Source organism: Corylus avellana, chromosome 7 (genome assembly GCF_965113065.1).
Source record: "Corylus avellana chromosome 7, dhCorAvel1.hap1.2, whole genome shotgun sequence".
Lineage (NCBI taxonomy): Eukaryota > Viridiplantae > Streptophyta > Magnoliopsida > Fagales > Betulaceae > Corylus > Corylus avellana.
This window is the reverse complement of record NC_142496.1, coordinates 24,922,946-24,940,051: the sequence shown is the minus strand read 5'-3', so window position 1 is coordinate 24,940,051 and position 17,106 is coordinate 24,922,946. Positions and strand designations below refer to the sequence as shown.

Here is a 17,106-nt window from a genome sequence, read left to right as displayed (position 1 = left end):
ATTATTGACTATCTTAATACAAGCGTATGAATGGAATACACGGTAACACCTCTTATAGATTTTTTTTTTACAAGTATGTCTTAAAAAGTGAAAAAAATTGTGGTACGTAACTAATATGAGCGTGTGTGACTCGGTCAATTCCTTCTAGGTGAGCAACTAGGCTCGCCTATTTTATTCTTATAATTGTTATTAATTGAGTCTTATATTTAATTTATTCGCAAGACGTCAAATTAATACCTGATCGTTTTTGTGCTTGTGATTTCATAGTCATGGACATCTTAGTTGGTCTTTTATCTTATTTACTCTTATTTTTTTCAACTTTTTATCTAAAATATTTCATATACCTGCAATTGATTTTGAGCTAATCATTTGATGAAGCTTTTCTATGGGAGGAATTTTTTTTTTTTTTTTAAAAAAATTAATCTATCTCTATCAGTTTAGTTAAAATACTAGATCTTATAAAATTTAGCCAATAAGGCCTTAAAAACACCTTGAGCACACTAATTCTATTAAATTCTCTAAAACACACATTTTACTACGGTGCTTGGTTAATCTTATTAGTTGAATCATATTGATGCCTTGATGAATTAAATCAGACTATAACTCAATCAAATTTGAAGAAGTACATTCAATTCTCACTCCTACTCTTAATTACTATGATCATGTAACTATAATAATAAGAGTTAGTTTCCCGGCTGCCTTTTTGAGAAAAAAAATAAAGTGGACCATTATTTTGAACTATTCCTGAGGTTCCATTCCCTCGGGCCTCGCAGGTTCTTTTTGTAGTGGAGGAGACCAAATTGCACATTTGTTTTTGTTTTTGTTTTTTTTTTTGCAATTTTGCCATCGAATAGAAAGAACCGGCGGCTGAAATGAAGAGGTTCCGTCTCCCACCAATAGTCTAGCATACAGCCAATGAGCAAAAGAATAATCATTGTTGATGCACAGTTTTCCAAAAGATGACGTGGCACGCCTGCCGAGTTTGAGTTGAACCAACTTCCGAACAGTTTGACTGCACAACAAAGAAGAAACAAGGATCGAAGTGACCGGGGGTGAGCCGGCGTGGGCACTCCGATGCCTAAGTCAGAATGGGAAAGGATATTTGTAACAACTATAGAGCTCAAATTATGAGAGTTGTGATTACCTTTGCTTTGATCATATGACTTGTATTTATAGGCATTGGAGGGAATTTGATTTCCCACTTATTAAGGAATCTTATCCCTTGATATCGGCTGAACAAACATTTGAATGAAAAGATCATGTTTGTTAGTTCTTCCGCGATTTGAGCGACTTGAGATCAGAGGATCAACTTCGTAATCTTTTAAGATATCAGAGTTATCCCTTTTACTGTGACTTAAATGTCCTGAGTTATTCTCGGACTTTATGGTCTCGGCTAGGGGTTGCCTCGGATTGGAGGTCTCGGATCTCATGAGTAGTCCTCGTCTCGGATTACTTGAGTAGGTCTCGTCTCGGATCACTTGAGAAGGTCTCGTCTCGGATCACTTGAGAAGGTCTCGTCTCGGATCACTTGAGAAGGTCTCGTCTCGGATCACTTGAGAAGGTCTCGTCTCGGATCACTTGTGAAGGTCTCGTCTCGGATCACTTGAGAAGGTCTCGGGCTTGGGCCTTTTGAGCAGGTCTCGGACTTGGGCCTCTTCTGGCTGGGCCCAAGGACTGCTCAATAAATGATAAGCTAGTTCATGACCCAACAGTTACCCCCCAATTTCGAAGTTTGTAGAACTAAAGAAATTTCATGTCTTGATGGAATGAACCGAGGCCAGCTTTTCTTAAGAGAGATTCCAAGACAGTCAACGTCTTTCCGACTCCGTCCCGGATAATAAGGCGGCAAAATTTGAAATTTAAACTTCAGATTCAAAATTTAAATTTCAAATCTTGGAGAGTACATTCAAATTCAAATTTCAAATATTAGGGGGAATTTTGACTCTCGACATTCCAGGTGTCGGTTGAAATTCCGAGACCCTATCGCTTCATTAATGCTGGCTCACACGTGTCATCTATAGGCGGCGTCGGTTGAGCTTCCGAGGCCCTGTTTCACATGGTGCTTTTAATGCACACGTGTCCGAGGCGGTCTTATTTATAGGACAGTATCTTCTCTTTTTCCATTCTTTCTATCCTCCGTAGCAGCTTCTAGCTTTTCTGTTTCCTTCTTTATCCTTCGAGAACTCTTTTCGTTTTCATAAACCATGTCTGGAGATGAGGGATCAGGGTCTGATGGCCTCGGCGACAACACCTACCCAGCCTGTTGGCGGCCATTGTTAACTAAGGCTGATGAAGCCAGAATTCGGGAGGAGTGTTTTATCCCCAAATCCGTGAAGCTGCGATTCGATGATGAACGGATAGGTGCAATAGTGCGTTCTGATGCGCACGAAGTTTGTCTGTACGAGACGATGTTCCGTGCTGGTTTTCGCTTACCCATTCCGCCGACCATTCGAGAGTTACTGAGCTATCTGAATCTAGCTCCCCATCAGATTGTGCCCAACGCATGGAGACTTATCCATGCCTGCGTGTTGCTTTGGCCTCTGGCACTCGGACCGGGGCATCATCTCACAGCCCGGGAATTTTTGTGGGTATATCGCCTTCAAAAGAACCCAAAGTGTGATGGTTTATACAATTTCCAGTCACGAAGGGGGAAATTCGTTCACGTAGATGGTAAATATTCCAGCAACCATGCGTGGAAGGGAAAGTACTTTTTTGCAACAGGGAGGTGGGAATTTCATCCTACCGAAGTTGCCCAGGGTCCGAGAGTGCCTCGGGAAACTAGTGTTCCTGCAGCGAACGCTTCTAAAGAGCCAGCCCTTACCGATGACGAACAACAGCGTGTAAATAAAGTTTTAAGGTGGACTCAAAGACACGAGAATTTACTAAGCTATTCATTGCTAATGAATACGGCCTCGCAAGGAGGGGGCCTCGTCAGATTGGAAAAAGGCGATGGCGGAGGTAAGAAGGGACCTGTTTCCGCGGTTGTCCGAGACCCAAAGGTTCCTGCCTTAGACCCTCCAGCGGCCAACACCCGAGGAGCTACCCCGCGGAAGACCAGGCTTGATAAAGGTAAAGGAAAACTGGTCGAGTCACCCAAGCAGAAGAATCCTCCACTTCAAACTGGGGGGGCTCTAAGAATTAGTGGGAGAGTGGATCCTCCTGGTGCTGCACAATTTCGAACTACAGGGCCTTTGAAAATGGCCACAAAACCTAACCCTCCAACCCGGGCAGCTAGGGCTCTGCACTTGGTTGACGAGCCTGAGGGATTAGGAGAACCTGAAGCTCCTCACCCTAAAAAGAGGAAGCTGGTGAGAGCAGCAGAAGTGAAGGTACAGGATCAGTTTGCTAGCTTGCTAGCTGCTAGGCGAAAGGCTGCTCCTGGACCTGTGGTGAAGTCAGTTGCAGAGGTTGAGGCCTTTCTGGCCAACGAGCCTGTTCCTGCACGTCCATTAAATGCCACTCGTTTGGCCTCGGATGGCCTCGAGGCTAAGAATGCCATTCCCATCCAATCTCTCTCGCTCCAACCCCTGGGATCCAATATCCAACACATTTTGGATGATATAGAGTTGGTGGAGCATTCGGATGGCTCCGTAGAGATGGTGTGTGAGAGGACCAAGGGGCCATCTGCAGCTGTCGAAGGAGCTAAACCTCTTTCCCCTGTTGACGAGGCTGAACCGGAAGTCCACGCACCTCCATCTACTAGGGCTCGGACGCCGACTCCTGTCGAGAAGGTTACCGAGAAGGCATCGGCTAAAGAGACGGAACCTACTGCCGAGACCTCATCTTCTTCCGCCTCGGCTATTAGGCCTCAAGGAGTAGACTGGACTGTTGGCGGACGTCTGGCAGATTTTAGCGGTGATTTGAAGGGTAATCCCTTCTTGGCACTGGTAAATTTAATTCCGCACGAGAGCCTTACCATGGAACGCGACATCTCTGCTCAAGGCATGACAGAGCAGATGATTTATTTTCAACTTACTGTAAGTATACTACCTCTTTTTTCTTTTTACTCTATGCATAAACATACTGACAGAATCTTTGCCACAGGCTATTATGAGGTCGTTGGTTTGGTACTGCTATTTCCGGAAGGTAACCCAGGAATCGACCAACAAGACCGACATGCTCCAAGGCTTAATCACTGACCTGGAAGCCGAAAATACCAGGCTAAAGGAGGTAGTGGCTAAGCAAGATGAGGAACTATTGCTCTCGGGCCAACAGCAGTCAATAATGCAGGCCGAAACATCCGAGATGGCTGCGGCTCGGACAAGGGCTGAGTCTGAGGCTGCGGAGTTTGCGGCCGAGATTAGGGGTCTTCGGGCTGAAATAAGCCGACTTCAGGAGGACAACTCCATTATAAGAGAAGATCGGAACCAATTGGAGGAAAGGCACTCGAGCGTCTCGGATCAACTGGAATTGGCTCGGGCTGAAATTCTGGAGCAGAAAACCTTGGTGGCAAAAACAAATGACGCCAAAGTGATTGCTGAGGAGAAACTGAAGTTCTTCAAGGGCAAATACGCTCAGGTGAAAGCTCGATTGAAGGAGGCTAAGAGCCAAGTTGCCAGCTATTTGCGCCAGCTATCCTTTGCTTCATGGGTCCGAAACTCTGCCTGGGCTGACGGACTCATTCTTGGCTTTGAAACCTTTCGAGCATGGGCTAAGGACTCGACCCGAAAAATAGATCTTGACAGGATAAAGATCGAGGACATCCCTTGCTCGGACGCAGCTATGGCTCAACTCGTAAACCTAGGCCAAGAACAAATGCCTGACGCCGCAGGAATAAAAGAATTTTTCTTCGACCCCTTCTCGGCTCAACATCGCCAAGGTGCCGAGTCTGATCCAGATGACACCCAGTCCGAGGCCGTTTCTGCTGAGTCCGGCTCTGCCGAGGCCCCCGATGCTAATCTTGCTTCTGCCCCTAAGGCAAAATAGTGTAACACCATATAATAGCTCTTTGTATATACCTCAAGTTTCTTAATTAATGAAACAAGTTTTTGTGTTTATATGAGTTTCGGAATAACTTTTATTGGTTTGTTACCCAAGGTAGTTAGGGATTTTATATTTCTCCGAGTTATATCTTGGAGATTTCAAATTAATTTTAATTATACTACCTCGTAATATTTGATTGTTACTCTGAGTTAAGTCTTGGAGAGTTTGTTTGCTATTCCGAGTTTAGGTCTCGGAGATTTTGTTTGCTACTCCGAGTTTAGGTCTCGGAGAGTTTGATTGCTTATCCGAGTTAGGTCTCGGAAAGTTCAATTACTTATCCGAGTTAGGTCTCGGAAAGTTCAATTACTTCTCCGAGTTGGGTCTCGAAAAGTTCAATTACTTCTCCGAGTTGGGTCTCGGAAAGTTCAATTACTTATCCGAGTTGGTAATTTAATTTGTACATATGTACCTTGTATACTGCATAACTCCGAGATGCTTTTATTCATTGAAATGAAAATAATGAAATGGCAAATAAATCACATATCACTGTGTTTAGACATAATACTTTTTAAGGTGCTCAGCGTTCCAAGGCCTTGGCAAAACCTTACCTCTGGAATCTTCCAAGTGGTACGCTCCAGCTCGTTTGCACTCAATCACCTTATAAGGTCCTTCCCAATTAGGAGTTAGCTTTCCCTCAGCTGGGTCCTTGGTTGCGAGAGTAGTCTTACGTAGGACCAGATCTCCAATTTTGAAGGTTCGAGGCTTGACCTTCTTGTTGAAATACCGAGTCACCCTTGCCTGATATGCTGCCATAGCCATTTGGGCTCGATCCCGCTTTTCTTGAAGCAAGTCCAAATGCAGTTGTAAACCCTCGTCATTAGTCTCGGATCGGAAGGTCTCTACACGATAGCTGCCTGAGCCTATCTCGGCTGGAATGACTGCTTCAGTTCCGAATGCTAAGGCATATGGTGTTTCTTCGGTTGGAATTCGCTTGGTTGTTCGGTATGCCCACAAAACTTCTGGAAGGTCTTCTGCCCAGTTTCCTTTCCGATCACCCAGCTTCTTTTTCAAAATTTTGAAGATAGTCTTGTTGGTAGCCTCCACCTGTCCATTAGCCTGGGGGTGCCCTGGAGACGAGTAATAATTCCTTATTTGGAGTTGGGCACACCAAGCTCGGAATGAGTCGCAATCGAACTGCTTGCCATTATCTGTGACAAAAGCATGAGGAATACCATACCGGCATATGATGCTCTTCCATAAAAATCGCTCAATTGCCTTAGCTGTGATATGCACTAAGGCTTCGACCTCTGCCCATTTAGTGAAATAATCCACAGCAACAACAGCAAACCTTAAACCTCCTTTGCTCCGAGGCAATGGTCCTACTATATCTACCCCCCATTGAGAAAATGGCCAAGGTGAAGAGATTGCACTCAAGTCTTCCGGAGGTTGATGAGTTATATTAGCGAACCGTTGGCATTTGTCACAATGTTTGACTAATTCTGCCGAGTCCCTGCTCATGTTGGGCCAATAGAAACCCGCTCGGACTGCTTTATGCGCCAACATTCTAGCCCCCGCATGGCTTCCGCAAATCCCTTCGTGGATTTCTCTAAGGATATAGCTCCCTTCTTCTTTTGAAACGCACTTCAAAAGTGGTAACATGAAACCCCTCTTGTAAAGGATTCCATTTACCATTGTAAACCTTCCTGCTCTTATCTTCAACCGGGTAGCAAGCTTTTTATCTGAAGGAAGTACTCCTCTTTCCAGGTATTCTACGATTTCATGTTGCCAATTAGGCATGGTCTCGGCTGTAGAGACCGACACCGTCTCGGTAACCGATGACTGTAGAAGAATTTGGATAGGAGTCTCGGTTGTGACCTCTCCATTAGCAGTTGAGGCTATTCGGGCCAATTGGTCTGCTTTTTCATTCTCTGGTCTCGGAATTTTCACAATATCAAATTTGCTGAACAATGTTTGCAAATCCTGTACTTTGGCTAAGTACAACTTCATCTTGTCTCCCTTGGCTTCGAATTCTCCTCTAATGTGCCCTACAACAACCTGGGAGTCACTCCGTATTTCGACAATTTTGGCTCCCATTTCAAGAGCTAAACCGAGTCCTGCCAAGACTGCCTCGTACTCGGCCTCATTATTCGTCGTCTTGAACTTCAACTTCAATGCACTACATAACTCTTCCCCATCGGGAGTAATCATGACTATCCCTGCTCCACCATGCTTCTTCGTAGATGATCCATCCACATAAACTACCCAGGTTTCATCACTTGGCCAGCTGGTGATGTCTGGCAAATTAGTGAATTCTGCTAGAAAATCAGCCAGTGCCTGGCCTTTGAGGGAATTTCGAGGGAGAAACTCAATATCGAATTCTCCCAGCTCAATGGCCCAGTTAGCTAATCTTCCCGACAGATCTAGCTTTCTTAGTACTTTCTTTAATGGGTATTCAGTCAACACTCGGATAGTATGAGCTTGGAAGTAGGGTCGGAGCTTCCTGGATGCTATAATTAAGGCAAAAGCCAGTTTTTCCATCTGGGGATACCTTTCTTCAGCGCCCCTCAAAGCTCTGCTTGTGAAGTATACAGGCTTTTGAATTCCTTCCTCTTCTCGGATTAATGCCGCACTAACTGCCGTTTGAGACACAGCTAAATACAAATATAGCACCTCCCCTGCCTTTGTCTGGCTCAGCAAAGGAGGGCTCACCAGATATTTTTTCAGCTGTCCGAAGGCTTCTTCACATTCGTCTGTCCATTCAAAAGCCTTTCGCAAGACTTTGAAAAACGGAAGACACTTATCGGTCGACCGTGATATGAACCGATTTAGTGCCGCTACCCTTCCTGTCAATTGCTGGAGCTGCTTCAAGTTTTTCGGAGATTGCATATCCAAGACAGCTTGTATTTTTTCAGGATTGGCCTCTATTCCTCGGCTGGATACCATGTAACCGAGGAACTTTCCTGATGAAACTCCGAATGCACACTTTGAGGGATTCAACTTCATCCCATACTTCTTCAAGGTTGTGAACGTCTCTTGCAGGTCGAGTGCGTGGTCCTGTGGCAGCACGCTCTTGACTAGCATGTCATCAACGTATACTTCCATATTGCGTCCGATCTGGTCTCGAAACATCTTGTTTACCAGCCTCTGGTATGTCGCCCCTGCGTTCTTCAAACCAAAGGGCATGACCTTATAACAGTACAAACCTCGGTCAGTTATGAACGCAGTTTTTTCACGGTCCTCTGGATGCATATATATCTGGTTGTAACCAGAGAAGGCATCCATGAAGCTAAGTAATCCATATCCAGCTGTTGAGTCCACCAATGCATCAATACGAGGTAATGGAAAACTGTCTTTTGGGCAGGCTTTATTGAGGTCAGTGAAATCCACGCACATCCTCCACTTCCCATTGGACTTTTTGACCAATACTACATTAGCCAACCAATCGGGATAATATACTTCTTCAATGAAACGGGCCTTGAGAAGCTTCTCTACTTCCTCTGCTATGGCCACATTCCGTTCAGGGGCGAATTTTCTTCTTTTCTGCTTTACTGGTTTCACACTTGGATCGACATTTAGCTGGTGGATGATGTCTTCAGGGTCAATTCCTGGCATGTCTTCGTGGGTCCACGCAAAAACTTCTAAATTCCTTCTTAGGAAGATGATGAGACCGTCTCGGATTGTGGGACTGAGCTGCGTCCCAATCTTCAAAGTCTTGTCTTCACTTATCACCACATCCTCCAAAGGTTCAGCTGGTTCCCCCTTTGGGTCATTCCTGTTATTCCCACCTACCGTACCAATTACAATAGGAGTCGGATCCGAGACCTTCTTGAGAGACGTATTGTAACATCTTCTTGCCTGGGTCTGATCTCCCTTCACCTCTCCAACTCCGTCCTCTGTTGGGAACTTCATCATCAAGTGGTATGTCGAAGTTACGGCCTTTAACTTATTCAAAGCAGGTCTACCGATAATGGCATTGTAGGCACCTGGTCGGTCAATAACCAGAAAATCTACCATCACAGTTTTCTGCTTAGGTGCTGTTCCTGCCGTGACAGGAAGTGAAATAAGACCAACTGGCTGGACCTGCTCTCCTGCAAATCCAACCAGGGGAGAGCTAAATGGTATGACCCTATCACGATCGATACCCATTTGCTGAAAAACTGGCCAGTACAATATATCAGCTGAGCTTCCATTATCCACTAGAATTCTGTGGATCATGTGGTTGGCCACTGTTACAGTTACGACTAGCGGATCATCATGGGGTTGCATTACCCCCCTTGCGTCCTCTTCAGAGAAAGAAAGGATCAATGAATCCTTTTTTGCAACTTTGGACGGTCTCTGCACTGTGAAGACCTCCTCGGTATGTGTTTTCCTAGCATGGGCTTTCCTGGCCGAATTAGACTGTCCTCCACCAGCTATTCCTCCGGCAATAGTATGAATTTCTCCTACTACTCTTTGATCCCGAGGGGGTCTCGGATCTTCTCTAGGACCATCGTCCCGATCACGTCTCGGCTCCTGTGCCCTTTCAACTCGGTTTCCATCTAATAGGAGAGGCTGTTGATGCACTGCGCCTTGGTTCCTCTCCCCTGCTAGGAATCTTACCAGCCTTCCGTTTCTGATGAAAGTTTCGATTTCCTGCCGCAAGGTTATACAGTCTTCCGTCAAATGGCCGTGATCATTGTGGTACTCGCAGAACTTCGTCCGATCTCGCTTCCTCGGATCACCCCGCAACTTATTTGGCCATCTGAAAGCTGGATCTCTTCTGATTTCCATAAACACTTCATTGACCCTGGTATTCAAAGGTGTGAACCTTCGATCTTCACGTCGCCGGGGTTCCGACTTTGGGACTGATGGTACAGTCTTCTTTACTACTCTCTTCTGAAACCTTTCTTCCTTCGGAGCAGATGCTATAGGTGGCTCCTTTTTGGCATCCTCTTCTTTTTTGGCGTCCTCCTTCTCCCGGTCTTCTTCCTCCTGACCTTTCGTGAGAGCTTTAATCATTTCCTCCTGATTAATATACTCCTCCGTCTTGGCAATAAACTCGGGAAGAGTTATTTCTGTCGAACTTTTTGATACTTCGGCCATTAGAGGCCCATTTGGCCTAACCCCATGCCATAACGCAGATAACACCGTTTGATCCCCCGGGTTATCCACTAGCAATTTTTCTTTATTGAACCTATGCATGAAATCTTTCAGGCTTTCCTCCTTCCCTTGACGTAAAGATAGTAAGCAAGCCGAGTGCTTTCTCCTCTTCTTGGTAGCCAGAAATTGGCTTAAAAAGAGACTTCCAAGTTCTTTGAAACTGTCTATTGACTTGGCAGGCAATCTGGCAAACCAGTCTTGAGCAACTCCTTCCAAAGTGAGAGGAAAGGTTCTGCATGCTATTTCATCCGGAAACCTGTGAAGGGAGAAGTGAACACGGACGCTTTCCATATGCTCCGAAGGGTCGCCACTACCATTAAACTCCTTGACGCGAGGCATCTTGAAGTTTTCAGGCAAAGGGAAATTTAGCACTCGATCAGTAAAAGGCAGGTCGGTGTTATCCATGAACCCCGAAGCAGGGGTTTTCTCATCCCTCGCAGCCAACTTACGGGTCAGCTCTTCGTACTTCTTCTTCAGATCCTCCATGTCAGCACTCATCTGGCCTTCATTTTGCCCATGGGGTTGTTCCTGTCGAGGCCTCGTGTGCTGGGACCTCTCCTGCTCATGGTGCTCCTCATTCTGGACAGTAGTATGATGGCTAGCTTGGACTGAACTTGCTTCTTCGTCACGGTGCGAACCAGCCGTCCGCTTTCCACGGCGAATTTCCCTTCGCCTTTCCTTTTCACGCCGTTCATCAAGTCTTCTTTCTCGCTCTTGGTCCCTCTGGCTATTACGGCCCTCAGCAGCTGTGAGCCTTACAGCCAGGTCTTCATTTTGCTTCTTCAGAGCCTTCATGGATTCAGACATCTGCTTCATGAATTCGGTTAGATCGGGTGGTGGTGGTGCGTTGGAGGCTGCAGCAGTGGAACGGGTAGTCACCATTTTAGATTAGTAGAGAACTGATGAAAATCGAAGTCCCCACAGACGGCGCCAAACTGTTGATGCACAGTTTTCCAAAAGATGACGTGGCACGCCTGCCGAGTTTGAGTTGAACCAACTTCCGAACAGTTTGACTGCACAACAAAGAAGAAACAAGGATCGAAGTGACCGGGGGTGAGCCGGCGTGGGCACTCCGATGCCTAAGTCAGAATGGGAAAGGATATTTGTAACAACTATAGAGCTCAAATTATGAGAGTTGTGATTACCTTTGCTTTGATCATATGACTTGTATTTATAGGCATTGGAGGGAATTTGATTTCCCACTTATTAAGGAATCTTATCCCTTGATATCGGCTGAACAAACATTTGAATGAAAAGATCATGTTTGTTAGTTCTTCCGCGATTTGAGCGACTTGAGATCAGAGGATCAACTTCGTAATCTTTTAAGATATCAGAGTTATCCCTTTTACTGTGACTTAAATGTCCTGAGTTATTCTCGGACTTTATGGTCTCGGCTAGGGGTTGCCTCGGATTGGAGGTCTCGGATCTCATGAGTAGTCCTCGTCTCGGATTACTTGAGTAGGTCTCGTCTCGGATCACTTGAGAAGGTCTCGTCTCGGATCACTTGAGAAGGTCTCGTCTCGGATCACTTGAGAAGGTCTCGTCTCGGATCACTTGAGAAGGTCTCGTCTCGGATCACTTGTGAAGGTCTCGTCTCGGATCACTTGAGAAGGTCTCGGGCTTGGGCCTTTTGAGCAGGTCTCGGACTTGGGCCTCTTCTGGCTGGGCCCAAGGACTGCTCAATAAATGATAAGCTAGTTCATGACCCAACAATCATAAACATTTTTGTTTTTGTTTTTCAAGCAAAGACTTTTCAAATTTGGCAGTACATCCAAGACTTTACTGTCTGCTAAGCTTTTGATGAAAGCTTAATCTGCATCTATATAAAGCCCCCGCTTCTGCTCTCTCTTTGCACAACAATTATAATTAACCCACCATGGCTGGTTTTGCTTCTTTCTCTTGTGTGCTTTTGATTTCTTCGGTTCTGCTGGCTTCCTACGCTTGTGCGTCGGAGGTGGAACTAGACTATGCGTCTATTCCTATAGAGACGGGACTCTCATGGGATTTCCACGACTCTAGCTGTCCTAAGCTTGAATCCATCATCAGAAAAGAGCTCAAGAAGATCTTTAAGAAAGACATTGGCCAAGCCGCCGGCTTGCTGCGTGTCCATTTCCATGACTGCTTTGTTCAGGTAACCGATTCTCATACGGTTTAAATGTAATTTTGTGGGAGGATAAGGATTTGAGTTTGGTTGCAGTTGGAATTAATAATATCCGTTTGATTTGTTGGTGTGATTTGCAATATTGCAGGGATGTGATTCGTCGGTGTTGCTGGATGGATCAGCCAGTCGTCCAAGTGAGCAGGACGCGCCTCCGAACGTGTTCTTGAGAGCAAAGGCATTTGAGATCATCGACGACCTTCGTGAGCTTGTCCACAAGAAGTGCGGTCGGGTTGTGTCTTGCTCTGACATCACCGCTCTCGCTGCGCGTGACTCCGTTTTCCTGGTAAATTCTCCGCCACTCTATTTACTTCATAAGAAATTATATTAGGGGATTAAATATTAAATAGGCGAAAAGTTTATTTATTGGTATTTTACATTTTTCTTTATTAATTATTTTGATATTTTTTAATAAATAAGTTTCTCATAGATCACGACCATTACTAAAAGATTTGATACTTATAGTAATTTTTTTCCTTATTATGTGTTTAATATTTTTCAAAACGATAAAAATATATATTTAATAAGGCAGAAAAAATAATAATTTTTTTTTCTTTGTCTATGAAGGGTATTTTTGTAATTTTAATTGCATAATATTGCAATTTTGTTAGGAACATTGCAAAAATTTTAATATGAATAATGTTACTTAGATTGTGTTTGAGGGGTTTAAAAATGTTTTTAACACTTAAAAAGCTCGTTTGAAAAAAAAAATAGCCGTTTGATAAAAAAAAATTAAAAGTGTTTTTAAGGGTCTAAAAAACCTAAAAATGACAAAAAAAAAAAAAAAAAAAAACAGTTTTGTTAGGAGCTTAAAAATAAAGTTTTTGCTTAAAAGCTCTTTTTGACTTAAAAGCTCTATTTGTTAAACGTAATCTTATACAAACTCTTAGTAAATCACGATACAATTTAATGATATGAAAGTGATATTTAGCTATTTAATCAACACTTTTATAAAAAACAAATGAAAGGCTTCTTTTTTTTTTTTTTTTTGACATAAAATGCTAAATTTTACTATTGTGACATCTTAATTGTTTGACAATTAATTTAATAAATATAATTACTCTTAAGATATTTGGTAAAAATAGTAAAAAGGACGGTAAGGGTAAATATAATCGTACAGTTACTTTCTTAGCTGAAATTAATAATTAGAGCTGTGGCTATAGAGCCTTCATGATGGAGGCACGACTAGCTGCGAGAATTAAAAATGGATAAAGTAGATAAGCACGAGTTTCAAAGTGCGACTTAAAAATGGATAAAGTAGATAAGCGACGAGTATCAAAGTGCGACTTTTATCCAACGCACTAAGAATAGCAGATAAAAAAAATATCTACTTTCACTTACAAAAAAATAAAATAAAAAAAATATCTACTTTCTGTCGGTTCTCCGTTAACGCAAGGAATAAGGATAACCCATGGCCGGTCCATCTTTAAATACAATGGACTAAAAAACAAAAATATCTATCTCATTAGGAGTCGGGACATCTAGGACAAGGAAGTAATTTAGTTTGGAATATTTATCCTCAAACTTCTGCTCTTTACTTTACATCTTTGTATAGCTTTTGTAGTTTTAGATAAGGTCATAAATTTCCTCCTACTGAGGTCAAAGCAGCATTCTTTGGGCTTGTAAGCACCTGACTTTTTGTAGTTTTAGATAAGGTCATAAAAACTCTTTGAATTTTTTCTCTATCTTGATATTTGGACAGTTTGTTTAACAAAATTTGTGAGTTGTTTCAAATTTTTAGCTAAATTTGAAGAGTACATTAAGAATGCTCAAATGAACGTATGACACTTTTAGAAAATGAATTGGAGGAACGTCTTCTAACCCAATTTGAAATAAATTTCTGTCCATTTTTTAATAAAACTATTAAAAAATAATAATTTATGTCCTTCAAGATAATCTTGCGTTTATGCTAAATTAACCTCTGTTTTTATGCAGTCAGGAGGTCCCGACTACGAGGTGCCACTAGGAAGGAGAGATGGGCTATCCTTCGCTACACAGGAGGCAACGCTGCAGAATCTTCCCTCGCCTCAAAACAACACCGCAATCCTTATCGACGCTTTGGCCCTCAAAAATTTGGACGCCACCGATTTGGTAGCCCTCTCCGGCGGCCACACAATTGGGCTGGCCCACTGTTCCGCTTTTATTGAGCGGCTCTACCCAACTCAAGACCCTACCATGGACAAATCTTTTGCCGCAGACCTCAAAAAGGATGTTTGTCCCACCACAGATTCCAACAACACCACCGTGGAGGATATCCGGACGCCCGACAAGTTCGATAACAAGTACTACGTTAACCTCGTGAATCGGCAGGGGTTGTTCACGTCCGACCAAGACTTGTACACCGATAGCAGGACAAAGGACATCGTCACTAGCTTTGCTGTCAACGAGCATCTCTTCTTCGAGCAGTTTGCCAAGTCGATGATTAAAATGGGGCAATTGACCGTGTTGACGGGCAATGCAGGGGAGATTCGTGCCAATTGCTCGGTGAGGAATGCTGATAATGTCAAGCTGATCAAAACTGTGGTGGAAGAAGAGGAAGCTGCTGAGTTGTAAGGGTGTTTATGAACATGTCTGTAACCTATTTTATGTATTTCTTTTTCTAATAAGGGGGGAATTATGAGTTGTTTAATTATTATGTGTTTTAGACTTTGGAACGAGTATATTTCTTGTTTAATGGTATAACTTTTGCTTCAGTTGGTTTTCAATATTACCTTTTTTTTATTAAAGAAAGTTGGAAAAATATACATGCATCCTCTAACTTCCATGCAATTTGTTAGAAAAATGTTTGGCTTCATTAAAAAATTCATCTTTTGACTATTTTAATTTTTTAGGTGGCATGAACAATTTTTTAAAAATCTATTAATTTATTGTTTAAAATTTATTAACCAAAAAATTGACCATGCTACCTAGGATTAAAATAACCAAAAAATAAACTTTTTAATGAAGCCAAGCATTTCTCAATTTGTAATATTTCTCTTAACTTTCAATTGCTAAAATGTCCGATCAAGCTATCATTAAGGTTGCAATATATTTCCTCCCCACAAAAAAATGAAAAAAAAAAAGAACAAAAAAACCTTGATAAAATAATTTTAAAATAAAAATAAATGAAAAAATATATTTCTTTCTTAAATTTTTATCATGGATATTTTTATATTTCTTGTAGAGAAAAGATATACATTGTACCTCCAATTGTAATTGGGAGGAACATTGCAGCAATTGAAGAGCTCATAAATTGGAAAGGGTATACGTACTTTTCAGTATTTCTCCAGGAAATACTTCACTTGAGTTTTTAATGGTTATAGTCTACATTATGTTAAATCACCACTTATTCTATAAGTTTAAATTGATAGGACGATATAAATTTAATCATTTAATCAATAATTTAGCCCAAACTTTCTTTTAATATATGAGGCACAACACGTGAAATATTTAATTGAAATGGAAATGAATATATAAAAACAGATTTCGAACTCAAGATTTTTGACTTTGATACCTTGTATAAAATATCAATTTTATCCTTAAAAAAATGGGAAATTGTATAATAAATCTCTGAGTCAACCCTCCAAAATTTAAATCTCCCTAAGTTTTTTTTCCTCGAAAATTTAGTCACTGGGTCAATTGAAATGACAATAAAATCTCTGCCGTTAAAATTTTTTAACAGACGTTAGGGTAACTCAAAACGTACCGTTTTACCTGATTAAAATATTAATTTTTTATTAATTTAATTAAAAAAATTTTTTAAAAAAAAATTGAAGGGTGGCCATGGTGGCAACGCCTAGCCCCTATGGGGTGGCTCGCAGCCACCCCAAACCACCCAAGGGGTGGCTCAAGCCACCCCATGGATTTTGGGGTGCCCTGTGGCCCACTCCAAACCCCCCCTAGGGTGGCTCGAGCCACCCCATGGGTGGCCGCAAGCCACCCCAGGGGTGGGTTGGGTGGTGGCCAGGGCACCCCTGGCCACCCTTCATTTTTTTTTTTTTTTTTAGATTTAATTTTTTAAATTAAATTAATATTTTAATCGGGTAAAATGGTGCGTTTTGAATTGCTCCAACTTCTATTAAAAAATTTTAACGGCAAGAATTTTATTGTCATTTCAATTGACCTAGGGACTAAATTTTCGAAGAAAAAAAAAAAAAACTTAGGGAGATTTAAATTTTAGAGGGTTAACTCAAGAATTTATTATACATTTTTCCTAAAATAAAAAGTTGTCCAAAAATGCCAAAAATACAAAAAGAATCTAGTGATATACCCCCACACCTCGGGGCAATCTCCATTCTCCATCGTGTCTACCTCGGTGGCTATCGGGTCATTGACCTCCATTGCCCTCCACAAGATTGGCGGCTATTTTTTATTTTGGAGAAAAAAAAATATTTGTCTCCCATTTTTTTTTTTTTTTTTTTTATCTCTCATGTACTCCTTTTGAGAAAAAGAATTTGAGAGATGGTCATTGACTAATTGCCTTGTAGAGGCTGGTGATTATTGACTACGTACGTGGGAGTAGTGTTTGAATGGAACAGACAGTAATTGGCCAACTGCCGTAGGAGAATCAACCAAACCACCTATGACGTATCCGGGTTTGAATAGCACGAAGTTTCTACACTTCTTCCGAATTTTTATCAAGTATTTCCTAAAACCCAAAAAAATTAAAAAAAAAAATTATGGTACGTAACTGATATGCGCGTGTCTGACTCTGTCAATTCCTTCTAGATGCTCAACTACGATCCCCTATTTGTATTATTAATTGAGTTTTTTTTTTTTTTTTTTTTAATGAAAAAATACTATATTTTTTTCTTCTTAATTCTTCTCTTATTCTTTCACTTAAATTACTATTAAATCTGTAAAGCCGTATAATTTTCATATGAATTTCACAAATTTAATAATGATTT

General features: G+C 42.0%; 2 protein-coding genes across 2 annotated transcripts; one reads left to right on the top strand and one right to left on the bottom strand.

The window, feature by feature from the left end:
• Positions 1-5,475: 5,475 nt before the first annotated feature.
• LOC148584715 (uncharacterized) lies at positions 5,476-10,944 on the bottom strand. The gene has a single exon (XM_088518591.1). It carries the CDS (start codon positions 10,942-10,944, stop codon positions 5,476-5,478), a length of 5,469 nt encoding a protein of 1,822 aa, XP_088374717.1.
• Positions 10,945-11,824: 880 nt separating this feature from the next.
• LOC132184433 (peroxidase 12) lies at positions 11,825-14,913 on the top strand. Its single transcript, XM_059598063.2, has 3 exons — positions 11,825-12,193; positions 12,312-12,506; positions 14,156-14,913. Exons 1-3 carry the CDS (start codon positions 11,939-11,941, stop codon positions 14,771-14,773), a joined length of 1,068 nt encoding a protein of 355 aa, XP_059454046.1. The 5' UTR covers positions 11,825-11,938; the 3' UTR covers positions 14,774-14,913.
• The last annotated feature ends 2,193 nt before the right edge of the window (positions 14,914-17,106 follow it).

Coding starts and splice junctions, on each gene's coding strand:
- LOC132184433 (XM_059598063.2), top strand. CDS start 11,939: ATGGCTGGTTTTGCTTCTTTCTCTTGTGTGCTTTTGATTTCTTCGGTT. Junction 12,194..12,311: donor TCCATGACTGCTTTGTTCAG/GTAACCGATTCT, acceptor GCAATATTGCAG/GGATGTGATTCGTCGGTGTT. Junction 12,507..14,155: donor CGCGTGACTCCGTTTTCCTG/GTAAATTCTCCG, acceptor GTTTTTATGCAG/TCAGGAGGTCCCGACTACGA.
- LOC148584715 (XM_088518591.1), bottom strand. CDS start 10,944: ATGGTGACTACCCGTTCCACTGCTGCAGCCTCCAACGCACCACCACCA.